The sequence below is a fragment of the Petaurus breviceps genome, unplaced genomic scaffold (genome assembly GCF_028583685.1).
Source record: "Petaurus breviceps papuanus isolate PSGF00001 unplaced genomic scaffold, PetGlider_PUasm1.0 175, whole genome shotgun sequence".
NCBI lineage: Eukaryota > Metazoa > Chordata > Mammalia > Diprotodontia > Petauridae > Petaurus > Petaurus breviceps.
The window spans coordinates 30,149,390-30,172,440 of record NW_027185764.1 but is presented as its reverse complement, the minus strand read 5'-3'; the positions used below and the strand labels follow the sequence as shown (position 1 = coordinate 30,172,440).

Genomic DNA, 23,051 nt, shown 5'->3' with positions numbered 1-23,051 from the left:
GTTCAGTTTTGATAAGTTCATTATGATTTCTCTTTCTTGTGCTTCTCTTGATTCTTGTATCTGAAAGATTTTCTCTTTAGCTCTGTTCTTTTCATCAAGAACGCTTGAAAGTCTTCTAGTTCAATGAATGTCCATTGTTTCCCCTGAAGTATCATACTCAGTTTTGCTGGGTAGGTGGTTTTTGGGTTTAATCCTAGCTTCTTTGACCTCTGGAATATCATATGCCAAGCCCTTCGATCCCTTACTGTAGAAGCTAATAGATCTTGTGTTATTGTGGTTGTGTTTCCACAATAATCAAATTGTTTATTTCTGACTGCTTGTAATATTTTCCTTTGATCTGGGAATGTTATTTCATTTTTAAAATGTGGCATATTTCTTGTGATTTCGTAAGATTACAGTATTAATATTATGGTTATGCATTGTATTCTACTGAAATACTTACCTATTTTAACAGAGTATTTGAGCACCATGGACAAGTTCGACTTGGAATGGTATGTTTTTATTTGTTTTTCCCACTGCTGTAGGTATTTTACCAATAGTATACAGATGGTCCTGTAGAATTAGCAACATGACCACAAAATTTTTAAGTTAATGTTTTTTGAAAAGTACACTTTTCATATTGTCTCTGTGTAGATTAGTGTGTATCAAATACCAACTTTTTTGAAGTTTAGAATTTATCCTTAAGCATTTCCCATTTTTTATATTTGCAGATGAGACACCTTTATGTAGTTGTAGATGGATCAAGAACCATGGAAGACCAAGACTTGAAGCCTAATAGACTGACGTGCACTTTAAAGGTAAAACATCTCTAATTTAAACTGATTAAAAGACAAGAGTTTAGACAGTTTTTTCTTCAATTAACATTTATTTCATTCTCTTTCCCACTTACCAAACCTATTAGTAGAAAGAAAAGAATAACAAAACTATGACAAAATAAGTATAGACAAGCAACACAAATGTCCGTATTAGCCATGACTGAAGATGTGTGTCTTATTCCAAATAATAGTCCATTACATCCTTCTGGAGATAGGTACATTATTAGTCCTCTGGAATCATGGCTGGTCATCATTCATATCAGAGTTCTTAGGTCTTTCAAAACTGTTTGTTTTCTCAATGTTGATATTATAGCATAATTATTCTCCTCGTTTTGATCACTTCACTCTGCATTGCTTCTTACAAGTCTTCCCAGAATTCTCTGAAACCATCTTTTTAGTTACTTGACAGCACAATAGTATTCTATGACATTAATATACCAGACTTTATTAAGCTATTCCCCAGTCCATGAGCTCCCCCTTAGTTCTTCGCCACTACAAAAAGAGAGCTGCTATAAATATTTTGTACATACAGGACCTTTTACTCTTTCTTTGATTGGTCTCTGGTATGACTATAAGTGTCATCAAGGCTATCTCATGCCTCTACACCTAATAGCACCTGGCCCAGCTTCATTCTCTTGTTCCCAGATGGCACCATGGAAATGTCTGTGATAATAACTTCAATTTATATAGCACTTGGGGGCTTATGAAAACACTTTGTTCACAACAGCCCTGTGAGATAAGCATTAAAAACATTTATAACCTGCATTTTCACAAAGATATCTTTTGTGTAGACATGTGATTTCATCAATGTGGAGCACTTCCTGTTAATGGAAGCTCTCTCAACCCATTAAGAATAATTCTCAATCTCAGACAGTTGCTGGAGAAGTTGGGTGACTGGCTGGTGGACAGAGATAGGTCTTGAATATAGGTCTGACCCTCCCTGCCATTTACAGATGAAATAACTGAGATTCACAGAGGTTAGGTGATTTGCCCATAGCAACATACTCAGGTCTCCCAAGTCCCTGTTTAAATACCATTTCTACCATACTATGTTGTGTTCATAGGGTTCTGGGTCTACAAGGTCCTTCTCAATCCTATGGGCCTTTGTGCTCTGCTGGCATGGCAGGCACTGAGAAAACAAAAGTAGAAGAATGTGTCCTGTGAATTAGTCCTGTGGTTTTGTGGATGCATCTCCTCATATACAGCTTATCCAAAGGTTCTAGTATGTGTATAACCTAGAATAAACTGGGCAGTTATGTTCTACTGCCTCAGACTCATCTGTGATGCATACCTGAGCTGACATCTCCAAAGGCATTTCCTTTCCTTCACGGAAAAACCATTAAAAAATAGGTCAGGAGGCACAGTTCTTTGGGACCCTCACTTGAAGTTGTTAATTCCTATTAATATTCCTTCCTCTCTCTCTGGTTCTCAGATGCCACCAGTCTGATTAGAACAGGAGTTCTTTTTTTTTTTCTTTCTTTCTTTCTAGTTTTCAACATTCATTTCCACAAGATTTTGAGTTACAATTTTTCTCCCCATCTTTCCCCTATCCCCCACTCCAAAATAGCAAGCCTACTGATTACCCCTTCTCCCCATCTGTTCTCTCATATCCCTCATTACCCCCCTAACTTTCTGCTCCAGGCCTTGGTCCTTTTTGTGCCCAAAGAAGGATTCTGTGGTTTGTTTGTGCTTCCTCTGCTTGCTCATATTACCAGCCAGTTACTTGACTTTTGAGCTCTTTGCCACGGTAGAACTCTGCTTGCTTTCTCCCAAATTGCTGGGATTTTCTCAGCTGCCGGAACTATAGGGGGTGCCCTCTCTACAACCCCCACAAGCTCTGGCTCTCTGGCCACACACCCCAGGACAACCACCCGAGACTGATCCAGATCCAGGCAGGTTAAAGTAAGAGCGATTACCCTCTGAATGGTCTCTTGGTCCCCCTATGATCTGCAGGCCAGGAGCTCCTGAGGCAGCCACACAGTGCAGCCGCGGCACCTCTCCACCTCTCCCCCTGGGGTAGGGGCCAGACCATGCTCTTCTATTACCTCCCCCCCCCCATTCCAACAGAGTTCCACACTGACCTTTTACTTTGTCTTTGGCGTTTATGGGTTGAGAAGTCTGGGAACCTCCACAGCTGCTGATGATTCACTCTCCTGAAGTCTGCTCTGACCTCCACTGGTCAGGCCGCCCTGGGGCCAGAACTGTGGGGCTCACTGGCCTCACTCAGCTTCCAGCTTGGTGGGTTAGACCCTTCCTGTCGCCATGCCAAGCTTCCTTCAGCGGGAGATTTGTTTTCTTCCTGACTCTTTGTGGGTTCTGTAGCTCTAAAGTTTGTTTAGAGTCATTTTTTTTACATGTATTGGAAGTTATTGGAACGGGAGCTCACACCAAGTTTGTGCTTTTACTATGACATCTTGGCTCCGCCCCGCCTAGAACCTAGACACAGTTTTAATTGATCACTGTTTTTAATAAATATAATTTTATTGCTTTATGTATATATAGCAACTGAATTTATGTTAGCAGTGTTAGGTTAGCAGTGTCATTAAGTAAAGGTCACCTTAATTTTTTTAATCAGAAGATAAAAGTTACTTTTAATTAGAACATTCAGTATCAGTTAAGAAATGTGTGTTCTTAACCTGATTGAACATATTTTATTATCTTAAGGAGTCTAAGCTTTCCCTGGCATTACTATTTAATTATTTGGTTAGTAAATATTGTAATATAATAGTTTGGTAACAAATAGTAAGTATTTGGTAGTCCAAAGGTAAAGTTAGGTAGGACCCTTATATAATTTAAAGAATTCCAAATTAGTAGAACCTCAATTAATATGACTTTATTCATCTAAGGAAATAGCCTTTGAAGAAATTAAAACACTGGAGGGCTATATTGTGTGCTGAGAGAGAAATCAGAGGAAGCTTACCAACTTCTGTTTTCACAACTTTGATTTAAACTCATAATTTTAACTCAAGAAAGTTGATGTTACTAGCTCTGAAGTGAAGAATTTTATTGAATGTCTTGATGTGGTACCCTGACAGTACAAAACAGTAAAAGCTCTGAGTTCATTTGTGGGTTCTAATAATGATAAAACACATGTAGTGCTTTATCCAGTTTACAAAATGCTTTCCTCAAAATAATTCAGAGAGTAAAATAGTATAAATGTCATCACTACCATTTTGCAGATGAGGAAACTGAGGCCTAAAGAAGTGAGGTTACTTGCTTATGGTCACATATATAAATATATCTTGTGTTCTTTTCATAACCACACTGCCTCCCAACAAATAATATTATTTAGTATCCTACTTTTTAAGAAGTTCATGAGTAAAATATAATGCATTTCTAATTCAAACAATAAAACAGAAACATATCTTGCATGTAACTTTGCTATTAAGTACATAATCTAATTTTCTTTGAAACTTAGGATCCAAGGGGTGGATAGGTGGTGCAGTGAGTAAAGCACCAGCCCTGGAGTCAGGAAAACCTGATTTGAAATTCGACCTCAGCCACTTAACAGCTGTGTGACCTTGGGCAAGTCACTCAACCCCAATTGCTCTGCCCTCCCACTCCAAAAAAGAAAAAGAATAAAGGACAACAAGCAACTAACCAACCATATCTACATAAGTGTCAAAAGTGCCATGATTTATCAATAATAGGAACAAAATAGGTCTCTGATATATAATAAATAATATTATAAAGCCTTTTAAAAAAAAAAAAACTTAGGAGCCATATAATTTCAGTAATTAACAGTAAACCTCATAGAATGGTAGAGCCTTTCATTTTTGTGAGGAGAAATGACAAGTTACTTTCGGAAAGCCAAAGACAAATGTGTCAAATACTTCCAGTAATTAAGAAATGTTTTAAGGGTGGCTAGGTGGAACAGTGAATAGAGCACAGGCCTTGGAGTCAGGAATACCTGAGTTCAAATCCTGCCTCAGACACGTGACACACTTACTAGATGTGTGACCTTGGGCAAGTCACTTAACCTCAATTGCCCTGCCCTCCTCCCTCCCCAGAAAAAAAAAAAGTTTTGCTTGTAAATTTATTTCACTTCAGCTAGTTTTATTTTTTGAGTAGTTGCATTTTCTTTCTCCAATAAAATCAGTTCCTATCTGTACATCAGAAGGTGAGTTATTTTGATTTGGATGCTGTTCTGAATTTGTAACATACAGAGTCCAGAGGTGTGGAACATTACATATGTTGTCAGACTCAATGGATGTGTTGGTTAGTTTTCTTCTTTTTTTCTCTCTCATTCTTTGTATCAGAGGGCAGCTCTTTAAGGAGGGATCCATTAATAAGGTTTTATTGCTATATATATATATCACCAATTGATATGTATCACCATTTCCTAATGTATTGCCCTCCTCACCCCTTCTAGAGAGCCATCCTATATAATATAGAATTTTAAAAGAAGGGGGAAAAAGTTCTGCAAAACTAACTGTACTTATTAAGTGAGTCTGACTTTAGTTTTCCATATCCTTGATCCCCAACCACTGTAGAGAAACTTGGGGAAGTCTTTTTCTTGTCTCCTTTGGGCTAGGCTTCTTTATTATATTTTTGCAGCATTTAGTTTTGATTTAAAAAAAATTAAGGCCCCAAAAAAGATTTTACTGTGTAGCTAGTAATTATTTTTTTTTGCATTTGTTTTGAATATTTCAGTATTTGAAATCTATTAGAAATCTTAGAAATCCTATTAATGTGTGTGACTATATGGTAGTAAGTGTAATAAACAATTGGAAAAATCTGAAGATCATGTAGTGGTATGTAATTCAGAACACTAGAAGAGAAATGTAAGCATTTATTAAGTTCTGTAATAAGGTCTTTTGATGGGAAATACTTGTATTTAATATGTAAATTTTTTTATTTTTACAGTTATTAGAATACTTTGTAGAGGAATATTTTGATCAGAATCCTATTAGTCAGGTATGTACCTCTGATAGAAAGTAAAACTAGATTGCTGTTAATGTAGCCAAATGTAATTGACAAAATGAAATGAATTCCATGTTTATCACTTGTTTTTAGTCTTTTTTTTTTTTAAGAATCTGATAAGGTTAAAAAATAAATTATGAATTAGGTTGTATTTTGGTAGATTAGTAAATGTCCCAAGTGTTCACCCTAAGCTGAGCAAATACAAGGAAAAAAAAAAGAATACTAGGAACTAAGCAGTAGTCAGAGTGGAATTTCATAACTGAATTAATTTTGCCAAAAAAATTTTTTAAATTATAAAATATATTATTTGTTATAAGCAAATGCCCACTATGAATCATGATCTCTTGGTTATTAATTGCTTGTTTTATTTGAGTTCTTATGAAAATTTTAATATGTAAGAGTAATAGAAGGTTTTGATTTATTTTTGAGATTGGGATAATCGTAACTAAGAGTAAGAGAGCTGAAAAGCTGACAGAACTCTCAGGTATGTCCTGCTTGTTACACATGTGGGTTAATCACTGCTGTTTAGATTAGATTATGGGCTTTGAAACATCAGGAACCATACCCATTAAATATCATTCTCTTGCATGATACTGTAGAAAGACCCTTGGTCTAAGAGGCAAGAGGTGGGATTCAAACAATCCCTCTGCCTTGTGCTGGTTGTATGACCTGAGACAAGAATAGCATTTCCCTAAGCTTCACTGCACTCATCTGGGAAATGAGCGGATTAGACCGTGGGACTTGTAGGATTCTGTCGGGTGTTGTTCATTTGCTATATTTGTACCCTGAATGCACCCTCTGAAACTATTTTATGAATATAAATATATTATAAATGAACCTCTCTTAGACTGAATTCTGACTCATTGGTCACTATGATAGTATTGTGATTTTAATGCATTTTCTCAAATTCTCTAAAACCTTGCATATATATTAAAGACGTTTTGAGCTACTGCTTAACCTTGAAATTAATTTTTTTGTTGCTTTTTATGATTTTGTATGAGCATCTTTTGTTTTACATTACCTGCATTTCCCCTTGTATACATTCTCTCCTGTATAACAAAAAAAATTTTTTTAAGTAAAGGCAAATTCAACAGAACTGTTCAAAAATCAATTAAATGTTAAATAATATTCCTTCTGAATTAAAGAGCACAGGAAAAATCACAAGTGTAACATTTAGTTGTTATTTTTAAAAAATTTCTCTTTACATTAAATTACTTGTTCTGTTAATTCTTCTCTTTCCTTGGTAAAAAGGAGAAAAGAATAGTGATATCTTCAGAAAATTGGCAACTGCACTTCTAAATAATAGAGTTGATTCTGAATTGAATATTTATGCAGTACACAGGTTATGTAAAACCAGGTTGTTGTTGAACCCTGGGTATCTTGAATGTTTGAGTAGATGAAATTGTGCATTATATGCAGACTCCTTTCATTGCAGTTATCATTTATCAGTAATTAACTACTTTATTTGGATTAAATAGTAAATTTCTCTGACATAGCTATTGTATATTTCCTAACAAAGCTTTTGTAGGACCAGTTTGGGATAGTAACTTTAGTGTTGTACACTGGTTTGTGATTGAGGAGACTTAAGTTCTAGACCCATCTCTGGCCCCTTAACTCTTCTGTCTTAATTTTTAAATCTATAAAGCAAGTACATAAGACTAGAATCAAAGATCCTTAATCTGGGGTCCATTGATTTTTTGTTTGTTTTTTGCAAGGCAATTGGGGTTAAGGGACTTTCCTAGGATCACAGAGTGTCTGAGGCTGGATTTGAACTCAGATCCTCCTTACTCCAAGATTGGTGCTCTGTCAACTGCACAACCTAGCTGCCCCTATTAATTTTTTTTAAAGTATTTTGATAACTATGGTTCAATATAATTGACTTCATTTGTAATTTCATATATTTTGTTTTATGCATTTAAAGACATTATTCTGAGAAGATGTCCATAGACTTCACCAAGACTGCCAAAAGGGTCCATGACCCACAAAAAAAGTTAAGAACTCCTGGGTTACATTATTTACATTTTTTGAGAGGTAAAGTGTTGCAAAAAAGTAACAAATTAATTGATACAAAAATATTTATTGGATGACTTTAATACAAAGCAGTATTCTAGGTACTCTGGAAGATAGACAAATCATTAATGAATAGTTAGCTAGGTTGTTTTTTGTAATACTTGAATATCAAGGAACCATAACACACACTGAGTTAACCTGGCCAAATGAGACTTCCTTCATCCTCAGCATCCTTAGTACGTTCTCAAGGTACCATTTACTACAACTCCTCACCATCAATTTAGGCATCATCTAAACAGCATCAAAGTATTGATTCATTTGTCAAGACCTTGCATAGATAGACAGTATGATCAACTATTCAAATAGAGTCTCTGTCCTGAACTAGTTTCAGAGTAAAAGGAAAATTGGATTTTGTTGATCATTTCTGAGAAAAATGTTAATTGCAGGGTGGCTAGGTAGTGCAGTAAAACTGGAGTCAGGATGGCCTGAGTTCAAATGCAGCCTCAGACACTTAACACTTGGTAGCCTTGTGACCTTGGGCAAGTTACTTAACCCCAATTGCCCTGCTTTCCCCCTTCCAAAAAGAAAAAAAGAGAGAAAAAAAAGTGTTAATTGTAAGACTTTACCATGTTAGCAACATATGTAACAACACATATTTAGGGGGAAATCTTATTAAGGTTTCATTGTGTAATTAATAAACATGGGTGTGTATGTGTGTGTGCGGGTGCCTGTGTGTATGTATGCACACATCTATATGTATATAGATGCATATATATGTAAATGGTGTGTGTGTGTTTATAAAATAAAAAAAAAATTTCATTTACATTTTAGGAAATTCAAAGAAACACATAGCCTCTCTCAAGAAGGCGGTAGATATGACCTGCCATGGAGAGCCATCTCTCTACAATTCCTTAAACCTGGCCATGCAGACACTAAAGTCAGTGTTTTACCTGTTTTTTTTTATTATTTAATTTAAATTATTAGGCAGGTTATTAAAGGGGTTAAAGTGCTAGACTAGCTCTGTAAAATCACAGTGTTTCATGTTGTAGAAATATTGTTCATTGCTAGGGAAACTATAAGGGTATTTGTGTTTTGTGGTACTATTTAGAGGTGATATTAGAAAATATTTTTATTTCCCTCACTTGAGGTTTCAGGAGACAAGTACTTTGTTCACTACAAATTTTAGAGATCTATAAATAATTATTAACTATTTTAACTGTATTTCAAAATAAATGTGTTTAGGGTAATGAATATTTGAAAGCAGTTGGTGTAAGAAATTCAATATGAGAATTGGTGATTTGATTTCACTTTCATTGAATATAGTTACTTTTCCTCTAGTATCCTTGCCTAGAACTCATATGTACCTCGCTTATCTGGCAGCCTCACCTGTCCATGACAGTCCTAATCCCTGAATAGCCAAAAAAGTTCCACAAAATCCATCTCCTGACGCTAACTTCTAGGGCATTGCACCCTGCAGACAGCAGGCTAGTGAGAAGTGTCTGTTAAGCCTTTGGCGATAGTGGAAACAACAGAAGCTAGATTCGAGGTTCGGCCACCCCCCCAGCTATGTGGCCATCACCAGTTCTCGGGACCTGAGTTTTCTCATTCATAAGTTGGGATGATAGTACCTGAAACACATACTATGTCAGGTTACTGTGACTATCAGATAATTTCTCCAGATCACTTCCTAAATCTTAAAGTGTTGTAGAAATATCAGTGACTATCACTGATGCTCTTAGGTGGATTGGAGCTGCTCATCTGGCCTTGCTGCATGGGAATCACAGCATAGCATACAGTGCTGGACCGAGTTAGAAAGACCTGGATTTAGTCTTGCTTCTAACACTTAATTTAATAGCTGTGTGACCACTCAGAGCCTCCTTTTTTTAACTTGTAGAACGACAGTAGTGACACTGTGGTGCCTCAGTGGGTTGTTCTGTGGAGATTTACTTCCTGAACAAAATTCCTTATGAGTGTTATTGCGTATTGCTTGGCATGTTCTTCTCATTTTACAAACATTTCTGACGAGTGTGGTTTTTTTTTTTAATTTGGAACCATTTGGTGCTGGAGTAAAACAACTAAAACCACCTCAGTGTTTCTCTAAGATATCACTACATAGTGAATGCCTCATTTCTTTATTTTTTTTTTTTGCTTTTGCCTTTTGGAGGGCAATTGGGCAATTGCCCAAAGTCACAGGACTAGTAAGTGTGTCAAGTGTCTGAGGCCGAATTTGAACTCAGGTCCTCCTGACTCCAGGGCCAGTGTTCTACTCACTGCGCCACCTAGCTGCCCCTTGCCTCATTTCTTAATGTTCCTGTAATTTTAATCTCTCAATACTCTTAGCTGGGTGTAGATTATGTAGATATAATTTCCTATTCCTAATCATAGTGTGCTTTGTCTCATCTTTAGACACATGCCGGGGCACACAAGTAGAGAAGTCCTGATCATCTTTAGCAGTCTTACCACCTGTGATCCGTCTAACATCTATGATCTAATCAAGGTGATGCTCATTTACTTTAAAAGTAGAACAGAATTACAACTTTGAAGATAAACAGTGTCTTTATGTACTCTGTATATTTAACATGCGTGTTAAGTGATCATTGAATATCCTTATCACTCCTTCTTTCTTGTTTCTTGTGAAGAGTTTAAAGGCAGCTAAAATTAGAGTGTCTGTTATCGGCTTATCAGCAGAAGTTCGAGTTTGCACTGTACTTGCCCGTGAAACTGGTGGTAAGTACATAGAATACTCACCATCTCCTCCCATTTAAGAAGTATAACTTCTTTTTTTTTTTTTTTGCCTTGTGGAGGGCAGTTGGGGTTAAGTAACTTGCCCAAAGTTACATGGCTAGTTTTGTGTGTGTGTGTGTGTGTGTGTGTGTGTGTCTGTGTGTCTGTGTGTCTGTCTGTCTGTCTGTCTGTCTGTCTGTCTGTGTGGAGTGTCTGAGGCCGGAACCAAACTCAGGTCCTCCCGATTCCGGGGGCCAGCGCTTTACTCACTGCGCCACCTAGCTTCCCCAAGAAGTATAACTTCTGAATTACATAAATTAAGTCGTTCAGTATTTTATGGCTATTGGAATAACTTAAGATAGCACTATATATCTTATAGTTGAAAATACTAGCTGCCATCTTACTTTATTATTGTTTATATATGGAGGTATCTTCCATTTGCAAAACTGAGGAACTTTTATAATTAGCATTTTTCAGAGAGACTGAAATACATAGATAAAAGGAAGAATTTCCATGTTAAGTCATTGAAAGAGATTCTCTATAACTTTGATCTTTTATAATTATAGCTATGATAGAAAATTGATATCTGTCTGGGGAAGTTATCTAAATAAAGTGTTTTTAATGATAATTTACCTTAAAGCTTTTTTTTTTTTTTTTTGCTTTTTGGAAGGACAGTTGGGGTTAAATGACTATGACTTGCTCAAGGTCACGTGGCTAGTTTTTGTGTTAAGTGTCTGAGGCTGGATTTGAACTGATGTCCTCCTGATTCCAGGGCTGGTGCTCTATTCACTGTGCCACCTAGCCACCCCACCTGTTAAAGCTTTTTAATTTCAAATTTTGTATTTTATATTTTTATGGCTAAAATGACTAATGAAATAAAGAAACAATGTTTTGGTTATATGTTTAAAAACTACGATTTTAATATTTTCTCCCAATTTTTAGGAGCATACCATGTTATTTTAGATGAAAGTCATTATAAAGAACTCCTAACACATCATGTTAGTCCTCCACCTGCCAGTTCAAGTTCTGAATGTTCTCTTATTCGTATGGGTAAGTTTTATTCTGTTTATTTTACTTTTAAAAATAAATTTTGATCTTTTGTTTTAACATTGCCAAAATTTCTCAGTATCCCTACCCTTTCTCACAGAGCTATCCCATATAACAAATATTATTGTTATTATTAAATTTTTTTTCTTTTGCTTTTTTGGAGGGGGGTGGGCAGGCAATTGGGCCTAAGTGACTTGCCCAAGGTCACACGGCTAGTTTTTTTGTGTTAAGTTTCTGAGGCCATATTTGAACTCAGGTCCTCCTGACTCCAAGGCTGGTACTCTATTCACTGCACCACCTAGCCGCCCAACAAATATTATTTTTTAAAGGAAAAAAAAAAGAAGAGGGAAAAAAATAAAAATCAATAAATACATGAGAAAAATTTGAAAATATATTCAGTGTTCCAAACTAGTAGACTCCCCCTTCTGTAAAGGAGTAGAGTGTGAAGATTTCTCATCTTTTCTTTGAGGCCATACTTTTTCTTTGTAATTTTGCAACATTGATTTTAGATTGTTTCTTGATGGTTACTCTTTTGCGCATATTTTCTTGACTGCCTATTTCACTGTATTCATGTAAGTCTTTCCATGCTTCTTTGTGTTCATTATATTTATTATCTTTTATAGCACAGTAAAAATTCCATTACATTAATTTACCACAGTTTGTTTAGCTATTCCCCAGGAAATGGATGTCTATTTTGTTTCCAGTTCTTTGCTACTACAAAAAGTCTTGCTGTAAATATTTTGATACAGATGAGGACTTTATACTTCCCTGGCATATGTCTCTATTAGTGGAATTTATTGATCACATTTTTACAGTAGAATCTCTCCATCAAAGAGTATAGTTGTTCTGTTTACTGCATTTGCTTAATTCCAGATTACTTTCCAAAATGGTAATATGGATTAGTGTGCCTACTTTCCCATAAGCACTCTAATACTGACTACTCAAAATGAGTAATTTTAAAAATATCAAGTTTTAGTTTTTATTTTAACAAAAGAATTAGTTTTAACTTAAAAAAATTTTTCTTCCCTTTATTATGCTTTTATATCACCTTCATTTCCAAATTTCTCTGTCCTCCCCTACTCAGCAAGTCATCCATATAACAGATTAAAAAAGAATTATAAAAAAAATAGTTCAGTAAAGCTAAGGAAAATATCAGCTAAGTTTGACAGGACTTGTAATATGCCCCATTCTTATTGCATTGAAAGGAAGTAATTTCTATTTTCAACTTTTCCAGGGCCAAATTTGGTCATTACAAATATAAAGTTCAGTTTCATATATTTATTATTTCCATTTAAATTGTTGTATATATTTTCTTGATTTTGGTCACTTCACTCTCTATGAATTATCAGGTTTGTTTTTTAAAAAATATTTTTGAATTGTTCATCTTTATTTCTAACAGCACAGTAATATAGTATTGCATTGATGAAATAGATTTATAATGTCAAGGGAACACATTCATAGAACATTCAATTGTGACATGCTTTTCATAATGTATTCTTGGCCAAATTAGCCAATTAGTTCTTCTGGTGCATATCACTTGCACAAAGTGATATATCTCTCAAGTAATTCTTAAATTTAAATTTCCTGATTTTCAATCTTATTTACTATCATGTTTCATTAAGAGCTTTAGTATTTTTGGTTTCCTTTATTTAAAAAATGTTGGGGCGGCTAGGTGGCGCAATGAATAGAGTACCGGCCCTGGAGTCAGAAGGACCTGAGTTCAAATCCAGCCTCAGACACTTAACACAAAAACTGGCCGTATGACCTTGGGCAAGTCACTTAACCCCAATTGCCCTCCAAAAAGCAAAAAAAAAATGTTAAGCGATTTTTAAGCACAAGTTACAGCTAAAATATTTATTTGTTGTACTATACATGAGGTTTAAAGTTTACCTTATGGAAGTATGCCTTCAAATGAAGATAGTGAAATATAATGAGTATAATGAGGGAATTTTGCAGAATTTTCTAACTTCTGAGAAAATAATAATCACTTTTGATTTATCACCACTTATATTCACTCAGCTAAAGTGAAATTAATTTGTATAATTTATTCTGTGAATTCCTGATTGTCATAGCCAAATTAGATAATTCTTTTTTTTTTGTATTAACATTTTTATTGGAGTTCTAGGTTCCAATTTCTATCCCTCCCTCCTTTCTTGTTTCCCTTCCTCCTCCCTGAGATGGTAAGCAATCAGATATAGGTTATACATGTGCAGTTATGTAAAACATTTCTTTATTATTCATTTTGTACAAGAAGACTCGAGTAAAAAAAAAAAATGAGAGAAAAAGTGAAAAATAGCATGTTTCAATCTGTATTTGAATAATATCAGTTCTTTCTCCAGAGGTGGGTAGTAAACATCATTAGTCCTTTGGGATTGTCTTGGATCATTGTATTGCTGAGAATAGCTAAGTCATTCATAGTTTTTCATCTTATAATATTGTTGTTGCTGTGTACAGTACTGTGTTTGCCTTGTTCACTTCACTATGCATCATCAGTTCATGTAAGTCCAGGTTTTTTTTAACCATCTTGCTTGTCATTTCTTACAGCACAGTAATGTTCCATTATGATCATATACCATAACTTGTTTAGTCATTCTCCAATTGATCGGCATCCCTTTGACAGTTCTTAGCCACTACAAAAAGAGCTGCTATAAATATTTTTGTACATATAGGTCCTTTTCCCTTTTTTTGGGATATAGACCTTGCAGTGGGATTGCTGGGTAGGCACAGTTTTATAGCCCTTTGGGTATACTTGCAAATTGCTCTCCAGAATGGTTGGATCAGTTTCACAGATCCACCAATGTTGCATTAGTGCCCACAAACCAGACAATTCAAAGAAAGGCAAACAATATTTTACTTGAATTATTTTAGTTATCAGTAAAGTCATCTAGTAATTATATGGTTGACTGATTGTCTTTTGACTTGTGGATTAAATCCCCTGTATCCTTAGAGAGAACATATTCCAGAATTCATATTCCAGTTCCTACTATGCTCTAGTTGTCTACTCCTGGCTGGATGCTGGCGCATATACACCACCCACTTCCATCTATATATCTTCCAGAGATATCCCAGAGCCCACCTCAGTTTTGACCCTTGGATCCACTATCCTGTTGGTCACGGCATCATCTGCTGAGCCTTTGCTTCTTAAAGTCTTAAAGCCTTTGCTTCTTAGGTCAGAACCTAAGGATCCCTTGGCTTTTTTAATCTGCCTGAAATGAATCCTCCTTTATGTGTTGTCTCTCTCATTCAGAGGGATCGTCTCATTTTGTCTTGTTCTATTTCTGTTCTCAGAACTTAGCATAGTGCTTGACACATGGTGAGTGCTTGATAAATATCTCTCCATTCCATTCATTTTCATTATTGGACAACTATTCGCCCAATTCCTTTGTTGCCTCTCCCCCCCACCCCCCGAATCCTGAGAGCTAGGGTTCCCCTCAGAATTCTACCTATCACTACTTTTTTTTACTTAAATTTTCACATGCAGTCTTGTTAGAAATTGGAATTGTAAATGTAGTTAACTTGGAGGTGATCTCTAAAAAGGCTTCTAGGAGGTAGAGAAATGAAGTCTGCTACAGTTGTCAGTAGTACTATATGAAAAAATTCAGGAACTAAGTCACAGAATTGTTGCTTGATTCAGAGAAAGAAATTAATACACTTTCTTTTTGAAGGTTTTCCTCAGCACACCATTGCCTCATTGTCTGATCAGGATGCTAAACCTTCTTTCAGTATGGCGTAAGTAAAGATTTAAAAATTTTGTCATTGACAGAAATGCACTTTATTTAGTCCTTTATAACATATTACAAATAAAAGACAGTGAAATTTAATGAAATGATTAATTTAAAATAGGTTGTTGGCCAAATTGTTAATTTTGCTATTAAATACTTGGCTGCTATTGGAATTGATGTGAATAAATCTCAGAGTAGTTGAACATTAAGGATGTCATTGTTTTTAAATGTTTTATATAAAAATAGACAGCATCAGTTGCACAATGGCCAAATTATAATACATCAGTATAATGGGATATTATAGTGCTATAAGACATGAAGACTACAGGAGCATGGGAAGACTTATGAACTGATACAAAGCAAAGTAAGCAGAGGCAGGAAAAAAAATACACCATGACTGAAACAGTGTGGATGGAAAGAGTGACAGTAGGAAGAAACAATCAAAACTGAATTCAGTTAAATTAATGGTGGCCAAGTTTGTTGCAGATTTGGGGGACTTGTGGGTGTGGAATATAATGTCAGAGTTTTGTGACATGTTGGTTAGTTTGGCTGAACTTTTTTCCTCTTTTTTGTTCTTTATTATTCAGGATAGTTCTCTGGGAGAGGTAAGGGGATAGATGCATTGGGAAATGTAGATGATGTAAAAACTAGCTACCAATAAAATCTTACTAAAAAAATATTCAGATACACATTCACATCCATTTATTTAGCAATGATTATTCAGAAATGTCTTTGTTACTCAAAAATGTTCACACTTTTTCCCTGAAGGCATTTGGAGAGCACTGCTGAGCCAGGCCTTACTCTAGGAGGGTACTTCTGCCCACAGTGTCGGGCAAAGTACTCTGAACTTCCAGTTGAATGCAAAATCTGTGGTAAGTCACCACTACTCATCATTTCACTTTATTTACTTTATGATCTGAATGATCGCCTCCAGTCCTAGTTCTGCTGTTTACCAGTTGCATGACCCTGGATAAGCAAAGTAAGCTTTGTGAACCTTGCTTCCCTTATGTATAAAATGAAGAAACTGGACTGGATGAGCTCTAAGGCTGCCTTGTGATTTTGGTTTAAGTAACTAAAAGTCCAGTTTTTCCTGTATCTCTTGAGTTTACTCTTACCCAGTAGAAAGGATTCCTCTCTATCCTTATATAATAATCACTTGACTCCTGACATCTGCTATTATATGTGGAGGCAAGCATTTCCCTGCAGATTGGCTATTGAAAATTTATTGTATACAGTTTGAATGATACTGTTTAAGCCTTATGATGTGTCCCCATAAATTTAAACAATGCTGCATGAAATTGATGTTACCAGGAAGTGATAGGAACTTAGTTGAAGTTTATCAATTTGGGTTTTGGTCATTGTCTTTTATTTTCAGTGATTAAACTTGTTGTTTGTTTTAAATGTTAGGTTTAACATTGGTATCTGCTCCCCATCTGGCACGGTCTTACCATCATTTGTTTCCTTTGGAGGCTTTTCAAGAAGTTTCCTTGGACGAATATAATGGGGAGAGGTAAAGTTGACTTATAGCCATAATATATTGCAAGTTATAATAATCTAGAAACATTTGGACAGGTTAATTCCTGAATTTAACAAGACAGTAAGGTTAGCCTTGGAACAATCCCTTGTTTTGGTCTACTGAAGGTGAGCTTTGTCTTGAAGGGAAAATAAGATGTTTATGGGAAGAGAGTGTAGTCCAGTGGAAAGCATGTTGGATTTGGATCAAAAGAATGTGAATTCAAGTCCTGGTTGAGATTGGGCATGTAATATATTTAACCTCTTTGGTATTCATTTTCTTCATCTGTAAAAAGAGAGGATTGGACCAGATATTCTCAGGAGCCTTTCCATGTCCCAATTCTGATCTGGTGACCCCATAAGTGTGGTGAAATGAGGACTTGTCTTGAAGACAGGAAAACTTTGAGATCTGTCACTGCTACTAACGTGTGTGTGTGTGTGTGTGTGAGTGTGAGTGTGTGAGAGAGAGTGAGAGAGAGACTGACTCAAGGCAAGTCACCTTTTTCCAAGTTTTCAGTTAACAGTTGCACTAATCATCTAACCAGGTTTTGTGGGGCAGGGCTTTGTGTACCATAAAATGAAAAATAAATGTATACTATTTTTCTTGTTGGAATACTGCTGTAATTCAACATGAGACTCAAAAATTCGAATATAGCAATTGCCAAGTCTGTTTTTCCAGAACAAATATTAAAGTCATGACAATGTCACTATTATGTTTTTTCACACTACATTTTTTTATTTTTGTGCTTAAAAACTCAGTAAGTTTGACTAATTTGGGGAAATGTCAATCTGAATTTTATAGAGTATTAAAAAAATTTTTTTTTGCTTTTTGGAAGGGGAAAAGCAGGACAATTGGGATTAAGTGACTTGCCCGAGGTCACAAGGCTAGTAAGTGTTAAGTGTCTGAGGCTGAATTTGAACTCGGGTCCTACTGACTCCAGGACTGGTGTTTCATTCACTGTGCCACCTACCCGCCACATTTTAGAGTATTTTAAAAGAAATTTAGCTTTTTTATTTTCAGAAGTGTTTAAAGATGGAATATAAAGTATCAAAGTCCTGGTTAGTAGAAGTTTTACTTTAAAGAATAGCTAATATTTCAGTTAAACAATTAAATATTTGTTAAGCACCCATTGTGTACCTACATTGTGTATGCTAGGTTTTGGGAAAATACAGAATGTAGATAAGAATGATTTGTAGCTAGTACAGGAAAGTCTCGGTCTAATAAGAGTCAAATTATTCTAATCCTTCTGAATCCAGGCATAGACATGGTGGTTTTCCCTACTTTCTATGTTCTGTCCATAGGGCATGTCAGTCGAAAAAGAGCTGGTGCCTTTTTTTCCCTTTTTATTTAGTGTTTTATTTTTCCCCAGTTACATGTAAAAACAATTTTTAGCATCCATTTTTAAAAGTTTGAGTTCCATATTTTCTCCCTTCTTCCCTCCCCACCTTGGTGCCTTTCTTAGGTGATAATTTAGCATTACCTGCCCTTCTTCCTGCCCCCTACACAGCTATAGCTATACTTCTCAACTTGTGATAACACTGATAATCCTGGAGATTGGTTTTGATGGAATGAATCAATAAATTTCAGTTACACCCTCTCAACTTGTCATTTAAGACTTTTCCTTTACAACTCAGCCCCAGTGTACCTGTCTAGTCTCAATTACATGCTAAGTGTCCTCTGTGACCCAGCCAAATTGACCTTTTCTCTGTTCCTCACCCCTCTTCTCTTTTCTGTATCTTTGTACTGGCTGTCACCTATACCTAGAACACACTTCTTTACTTTTGTCTCTTAGAATCCCTGACCTCCTTTAGGCCCAGATCAGGTTCCACCTTCTTTATGTGTGCATGCCCTCCCCCATTTGCCAGTTCTTTTCCCTAGATGACTCGCTTCTATTCTCTTTTGTGTGTCTTTTATATGTATGTTCATATTGATTCACCTGTTAGAATGTGAGTTTCTAAGGCAGAAACTATTTCTCTTTTGTCTTCATACTCCTAGAGCCTGACACATAGAGATACTAAATAGTTCTGATGATTTGATTGACTGGTTGAATTGATTATAGAGACCACTAGGTTATTTCAGTGGATAGTGTTTTACTTTAGTCAAAGTTTGGGCTTCAAATATCACCACTGATGTTTAATAGCTGGATGAGATGTCCTTGGGCAGATTACTTATCATCTGTCTAAATGTTCTCATCTGGAAAATGGGGATAATTAATAGCACTCAACTGTTGTTGGGAGGGCAAAGTTTGATATATTTGTGAAGCATTTTGAAAACCTTAAAGAACAATATAAATACCTTTATTTTTTATTTGTTGACTGATGTTGATGATGTCATTCATGTCTTTGTTGTAAAAACTTAAGCGCAACAAAATCTGTTCTGTTGATCTGGTCTAATTCTAATCTGATTAATTGAGGATCTCAATTTATTGTAATTTGTTGTATTTTTTCTGGCACTGTTTCCAAGTGGTTAGAATTTTGCCATGATAGAATGTAGTAGAAAATGTCTTTTTAGAGGTAATTATGTTTTAAAATGTAATTAAGAATATTTTTTTCCCCAGATTTTGTCAGGGATGCCTAGGGGAATTAAAAGATCAACATGTAAGTTCTCTTGGTTTCTAATTACCAAGAAGTTTTTAATGCTTCTCTTATTAGGAAAACTTTTAAAGGATAAATAAGTGCTAAAGGACCAGACTGAGAACCACCTAGCTCCCAGAGCTAACAATTCATTCTTCAGCAGACCTCAGTTCATAATTAAGAAATGGAGAATTCAGAGTTTAAACTCTCACTGAAGGCTCCCTAGCTATTTCTCCACATTTCGCCTGATCACTTTTATAAAAGAAGGCACATATCTTGGATTTCTACTTCTTATATCAGTTTGACATGACACTATTAAGAGGATGAAGAAAAGAAATAGTTATTTTTGGAAGTTCAGTGAGCTGTACTTTCAAGCCACTTGGCTACTTAGTATGGTAGAATTTTCTTTAGTTACTTTTTAAAGATGAAATTAAAATTTCATAAGTTGCCTCACAAATGTTTAATTGTTTTGAATTTACACCGCCAATATTTTCTGATTATGTTCTTACATAATTTGTATAATAAGCTTCCTTTATATTTAATTTGTAAGATTTAAGTCTCTACTCCATATTACATATTAGGACTCTATTATAAAATTATTTAAAGTTATAAATAGAGCAGTTCATTTAATCATATTCCCTCCCCCAAATCCTGAAGTTCTGTGAAGTAATCGAAGGGGCCTTCAGGGGAAAGAAATTCTAGTACCAGATGAGAATGTCTAACCCAACCATCCCTTTTGCTCTCTGTCAGCCAAGTACAGTGGGATGAGGTTATCTGATATGTGTTGCCATCACAGATTGGTAAGAATTCAGTCACAGAACTGCAGAGTTGGTTTTCTTCGTGAGATATATTCATTGAATGAATACATCTGTTAATGCAGAAAGCATTATAGTTTGTCAGTCTATTTTGGCAAAGTCCTTGTGAAATAAGAAGTGTATTTGTAGTCTTAGATTTACTTTTTTGCTCTAAAATTTTTTGTACTAATTTTCATTTTGGATAGTTTGGCAAAGATGGAGAGGGGCACATATATGTGCATATTTATATGTATTCAAATTGAGAATAGAAAAATATTTTCACAAAACTAGTGTTTAAATAAACATGTATGAATCTGGTTTGAATATTTAAGAAACAGACATGACAGCAATGATCACTAATTTAGGTTCATATTTGTGGTCTTGAATTTTAGTTTGTATACTGTTATCAAATTTTGACAAATGGTTTTGTGGCTCAGACAATTTCAAAGCCAGTTTACATAACTACAGAAAAAAACCCATTGAATTTATTTTTGTAAGCTTTATTATTTGTTATTCTTATTTGTGTATCACTCATTTTTAGACATTCTTAATCTTCTTGTAGCAGAAAAACATTTAAGTAAAAACAGGTGATACAGTAATTCTGTCTGATATTGTATGTAATGTTTTGCCCCTTGGTACCCTGCCTCTCTGCCAAGGAAGGGGAAGAGATATAATAAACACTGAATTTAGAAACAAGACACTCGTTTTTAAAAGATAATTTTTATTGCTATCTTTTTTTATCACCTAAATTCCCACTGTATCCTGCTCCCAGAGAGCCATTCCTTATAATAAAGAGTAAAAAAGAGCTGAAGAAAGTTTATCAAAACCAACATATATTGAGGACGTTGACATTCAATCCAGTGTTCCATATCCACATTCTCCTATCTCTGCAAAGGAGCATGGGGAGAGACATAGAGGAAACTCATTTTTAGAGTGAAAATTTGATTAGCTGAAACAATTCTCTTCTGAATTCATAGCTAGCACCCAACTACAAAACACTGGCTTGTAAGTAAAGAGGAAATGAAAATTATTGCAAAGCACTTTCTGGATAAGCTATTTCATTCATTATTGGTCCCAGTTACAAAACACTTATTAATAATGATCCCCATAACTAAGTATGTTTTTGTAATGTTAGTTTGGAGTAAAATTGATTTGAAAGTATAAAGGTTTTTTAATTTTTAAAAATTAGCCTTATTTTGTTACCATTTTAGTAGGTAACATTTTTTTAAAAAATCATTTAAAATATTTTCAGCTGTTAAACGTTTTGTTTATAGTTTCATCATTGCAAAACATTTAACTATATCTGTTATAAAATGAACGAGTTTAATAGAGGGAGAATTAAAAGATAAAAAGACTGAAATAGCTAATGCAGAGAGGAACTAGCTAGTTCTGTATAAAGTATCTTTATTCTTATGTTAGACTTAACATTTGACAATTAATCTTTTCTTCATCTCTCTGTCCCTCCTTCCACTCTTTATTGCAGGTCTATATTTGTAGTGTGTGCCAAAATGTATTCTGTGTGGACTGTGACTTGTTTATTCATGACTCTCTACATTGCTGCCCTGGTTGTATTCATAAGAATCCAGCTCCTTCTGGTGTGTGACATCATCCTTTCCTACATATTCTATTCCTGCATAAAAAGGAAAACTACAGCCTATTATAGGGTGACTTGAGAAGTAGCTCTGAGATGGATTGTAGTAAAATGTGAAGAACAGTTTGAAAATAAAGTAAGTTTTTTTTTAAAGAAAATATTTTGTGTTCAGAAATTAATATTTTTAATAAACTTTTACTTATTAAATGATTTGTGTCTCATCTTTGCTCTTTTAAAATTAATTTCATTTACTTTCTTTTGAGTCACAGAGAAGACCTTGGTGTAAATGGAGGAAACATTAGATTTGCCATCAAAGGACCTGTGTTCAATGCTAGCTATATTGCTAACTAGCCTGTATGATACTGGTGCTGCATTAACCTCTGTAAGGGTTGAAGTTTCGAGGAGGCTAAATTTAGATTTTGATGTAAGGAAAAGATTGCTAAAAGCAGCTACCTCTAAGTGGAATGGATTGCCTTGGGAATAAATTAGTTCCCTGTTGCTGAGGGGCCTCCAGCAAAGGCTGGATAATCACTTGTCAAGGAAGTTGTTGTGGAAATACTTTTATGGATATGGGTCAGACTAATTGACTGCTTAGGTCCTTTTCGGTATCATGATTCTGTGACTCTTGTGTTTCTGATGTCTCTCACATCCAGTCACTTTATATTTGCTGACTAAGAACAAGTCTAAGCCAGTTCAAAAAGGCCTAATTTGCTATAGGATGATTTTTCTGGCCACAACAGCTTTTGAATACCATTTTTTAAGTTACTGAGGGGTTAAAACCACAGTGGTGATGGAAACAACATAGATGAAATTATAAACTTTCTAGTTATTGAGATACATTTCAGTTATCTCACTGACAATTTATCTGGGGGGGACAAAAGTCTCAAAAAGCCATTGAAGGTGAGCTGTTTCTACAAATGCCTGATGGTGTGCCATTTAATATCATTTCCTATTGGCTTCCATTTCTGACTCTGCCACCATTTGTGCCATGACCACAAGCTCTATTGAAGCTATCTCACAGCATTTTCATGCTTCAAAGTCCAAAGTATTTTTTGGGGGTGGGAGAGAAGGGAGGCACTAGATATTATTTTCTAGGCAGAGGAGGAAGCACACTAGGAACGATTATTTTTTCTTTCTTTTAGCACAAACTTTAGGTTTTTGAAACAATCTAGGGGAACTCATCCTACCTTACAGGGAGTATACCATGCAACAAAACAGATTACTCAGCAGTCCTCAAAGCTTCCTCATCCCCAAGTCCTTTTCTTTATGAAGTCTGAATGATGATGGACTGATGGAAATTGTTAAGTTCACTTTAAAAACAAATCATCTGTTCTGCTAG

At 35.3% G+C, this 23,051-nt stretch overlaps 1 protein-coding gene across 3 annotated transcripts in view; it reads left to right on the top strand.

The window, feature by feature from the left end:
• Positions 1-21,922, top strand: part of GTF2H2 (general transcription factor IIH subunit 2) — a 30,531-nt gene extending 8,609 nt beyond the window's left edge. For 2 of the 3 annotated variants that reach the window (XM_069084994.1, XM_069084995.1), the window contains exons 5-16: positions 455-491; positions 711-797; positions 5,682-5,732; positions 6,168-6,222; positions 8,580-8,685; positions 10,155-10,245; positions 10,388-10,475; positions 11,415-11,522; positions 15,185-15,248; positions 16,010-16,113; positions 16,649-16,751; positions 21,605-21,922. In XM_069084994.1, the coding sequence (XP_068941095.1) occupies positions 455-491; positions 711-797; positions 5,682-5,732; positions 6,168-6,222; positions 8,580-8,685; positions 10,155-10,245; positions 10,388-10,475; positions 11,415-11,522; positions 15,185-15,248; positions 16,010-16,113; positions 16,649-16,751; positions 21,605-21,794 (1,084 nt within the window). In that variant the 3' untranslated portion in view covers positions 21,795-21,922. Of the gene's footprint in view, positions 1-454; positions 492-710; positions 798-5,681; positions 5,733-6,167; positions 6,223-8,579; positions 8,686-10,154; positions 10,246-10,387; positions 10,476-11,414; positions 11,523-15,184; positions 15,249-16,009; positions 16,114-16,648; positions 16,752-19,311; positions 19,352-21,604 lie in introns of all 3 variants that reach the window. The other variant, XM_069084996.1, reaches the window with a different exon arrangement.
• Positions 21,923-23,051: the final 1,129 nt, after the last annotated feature.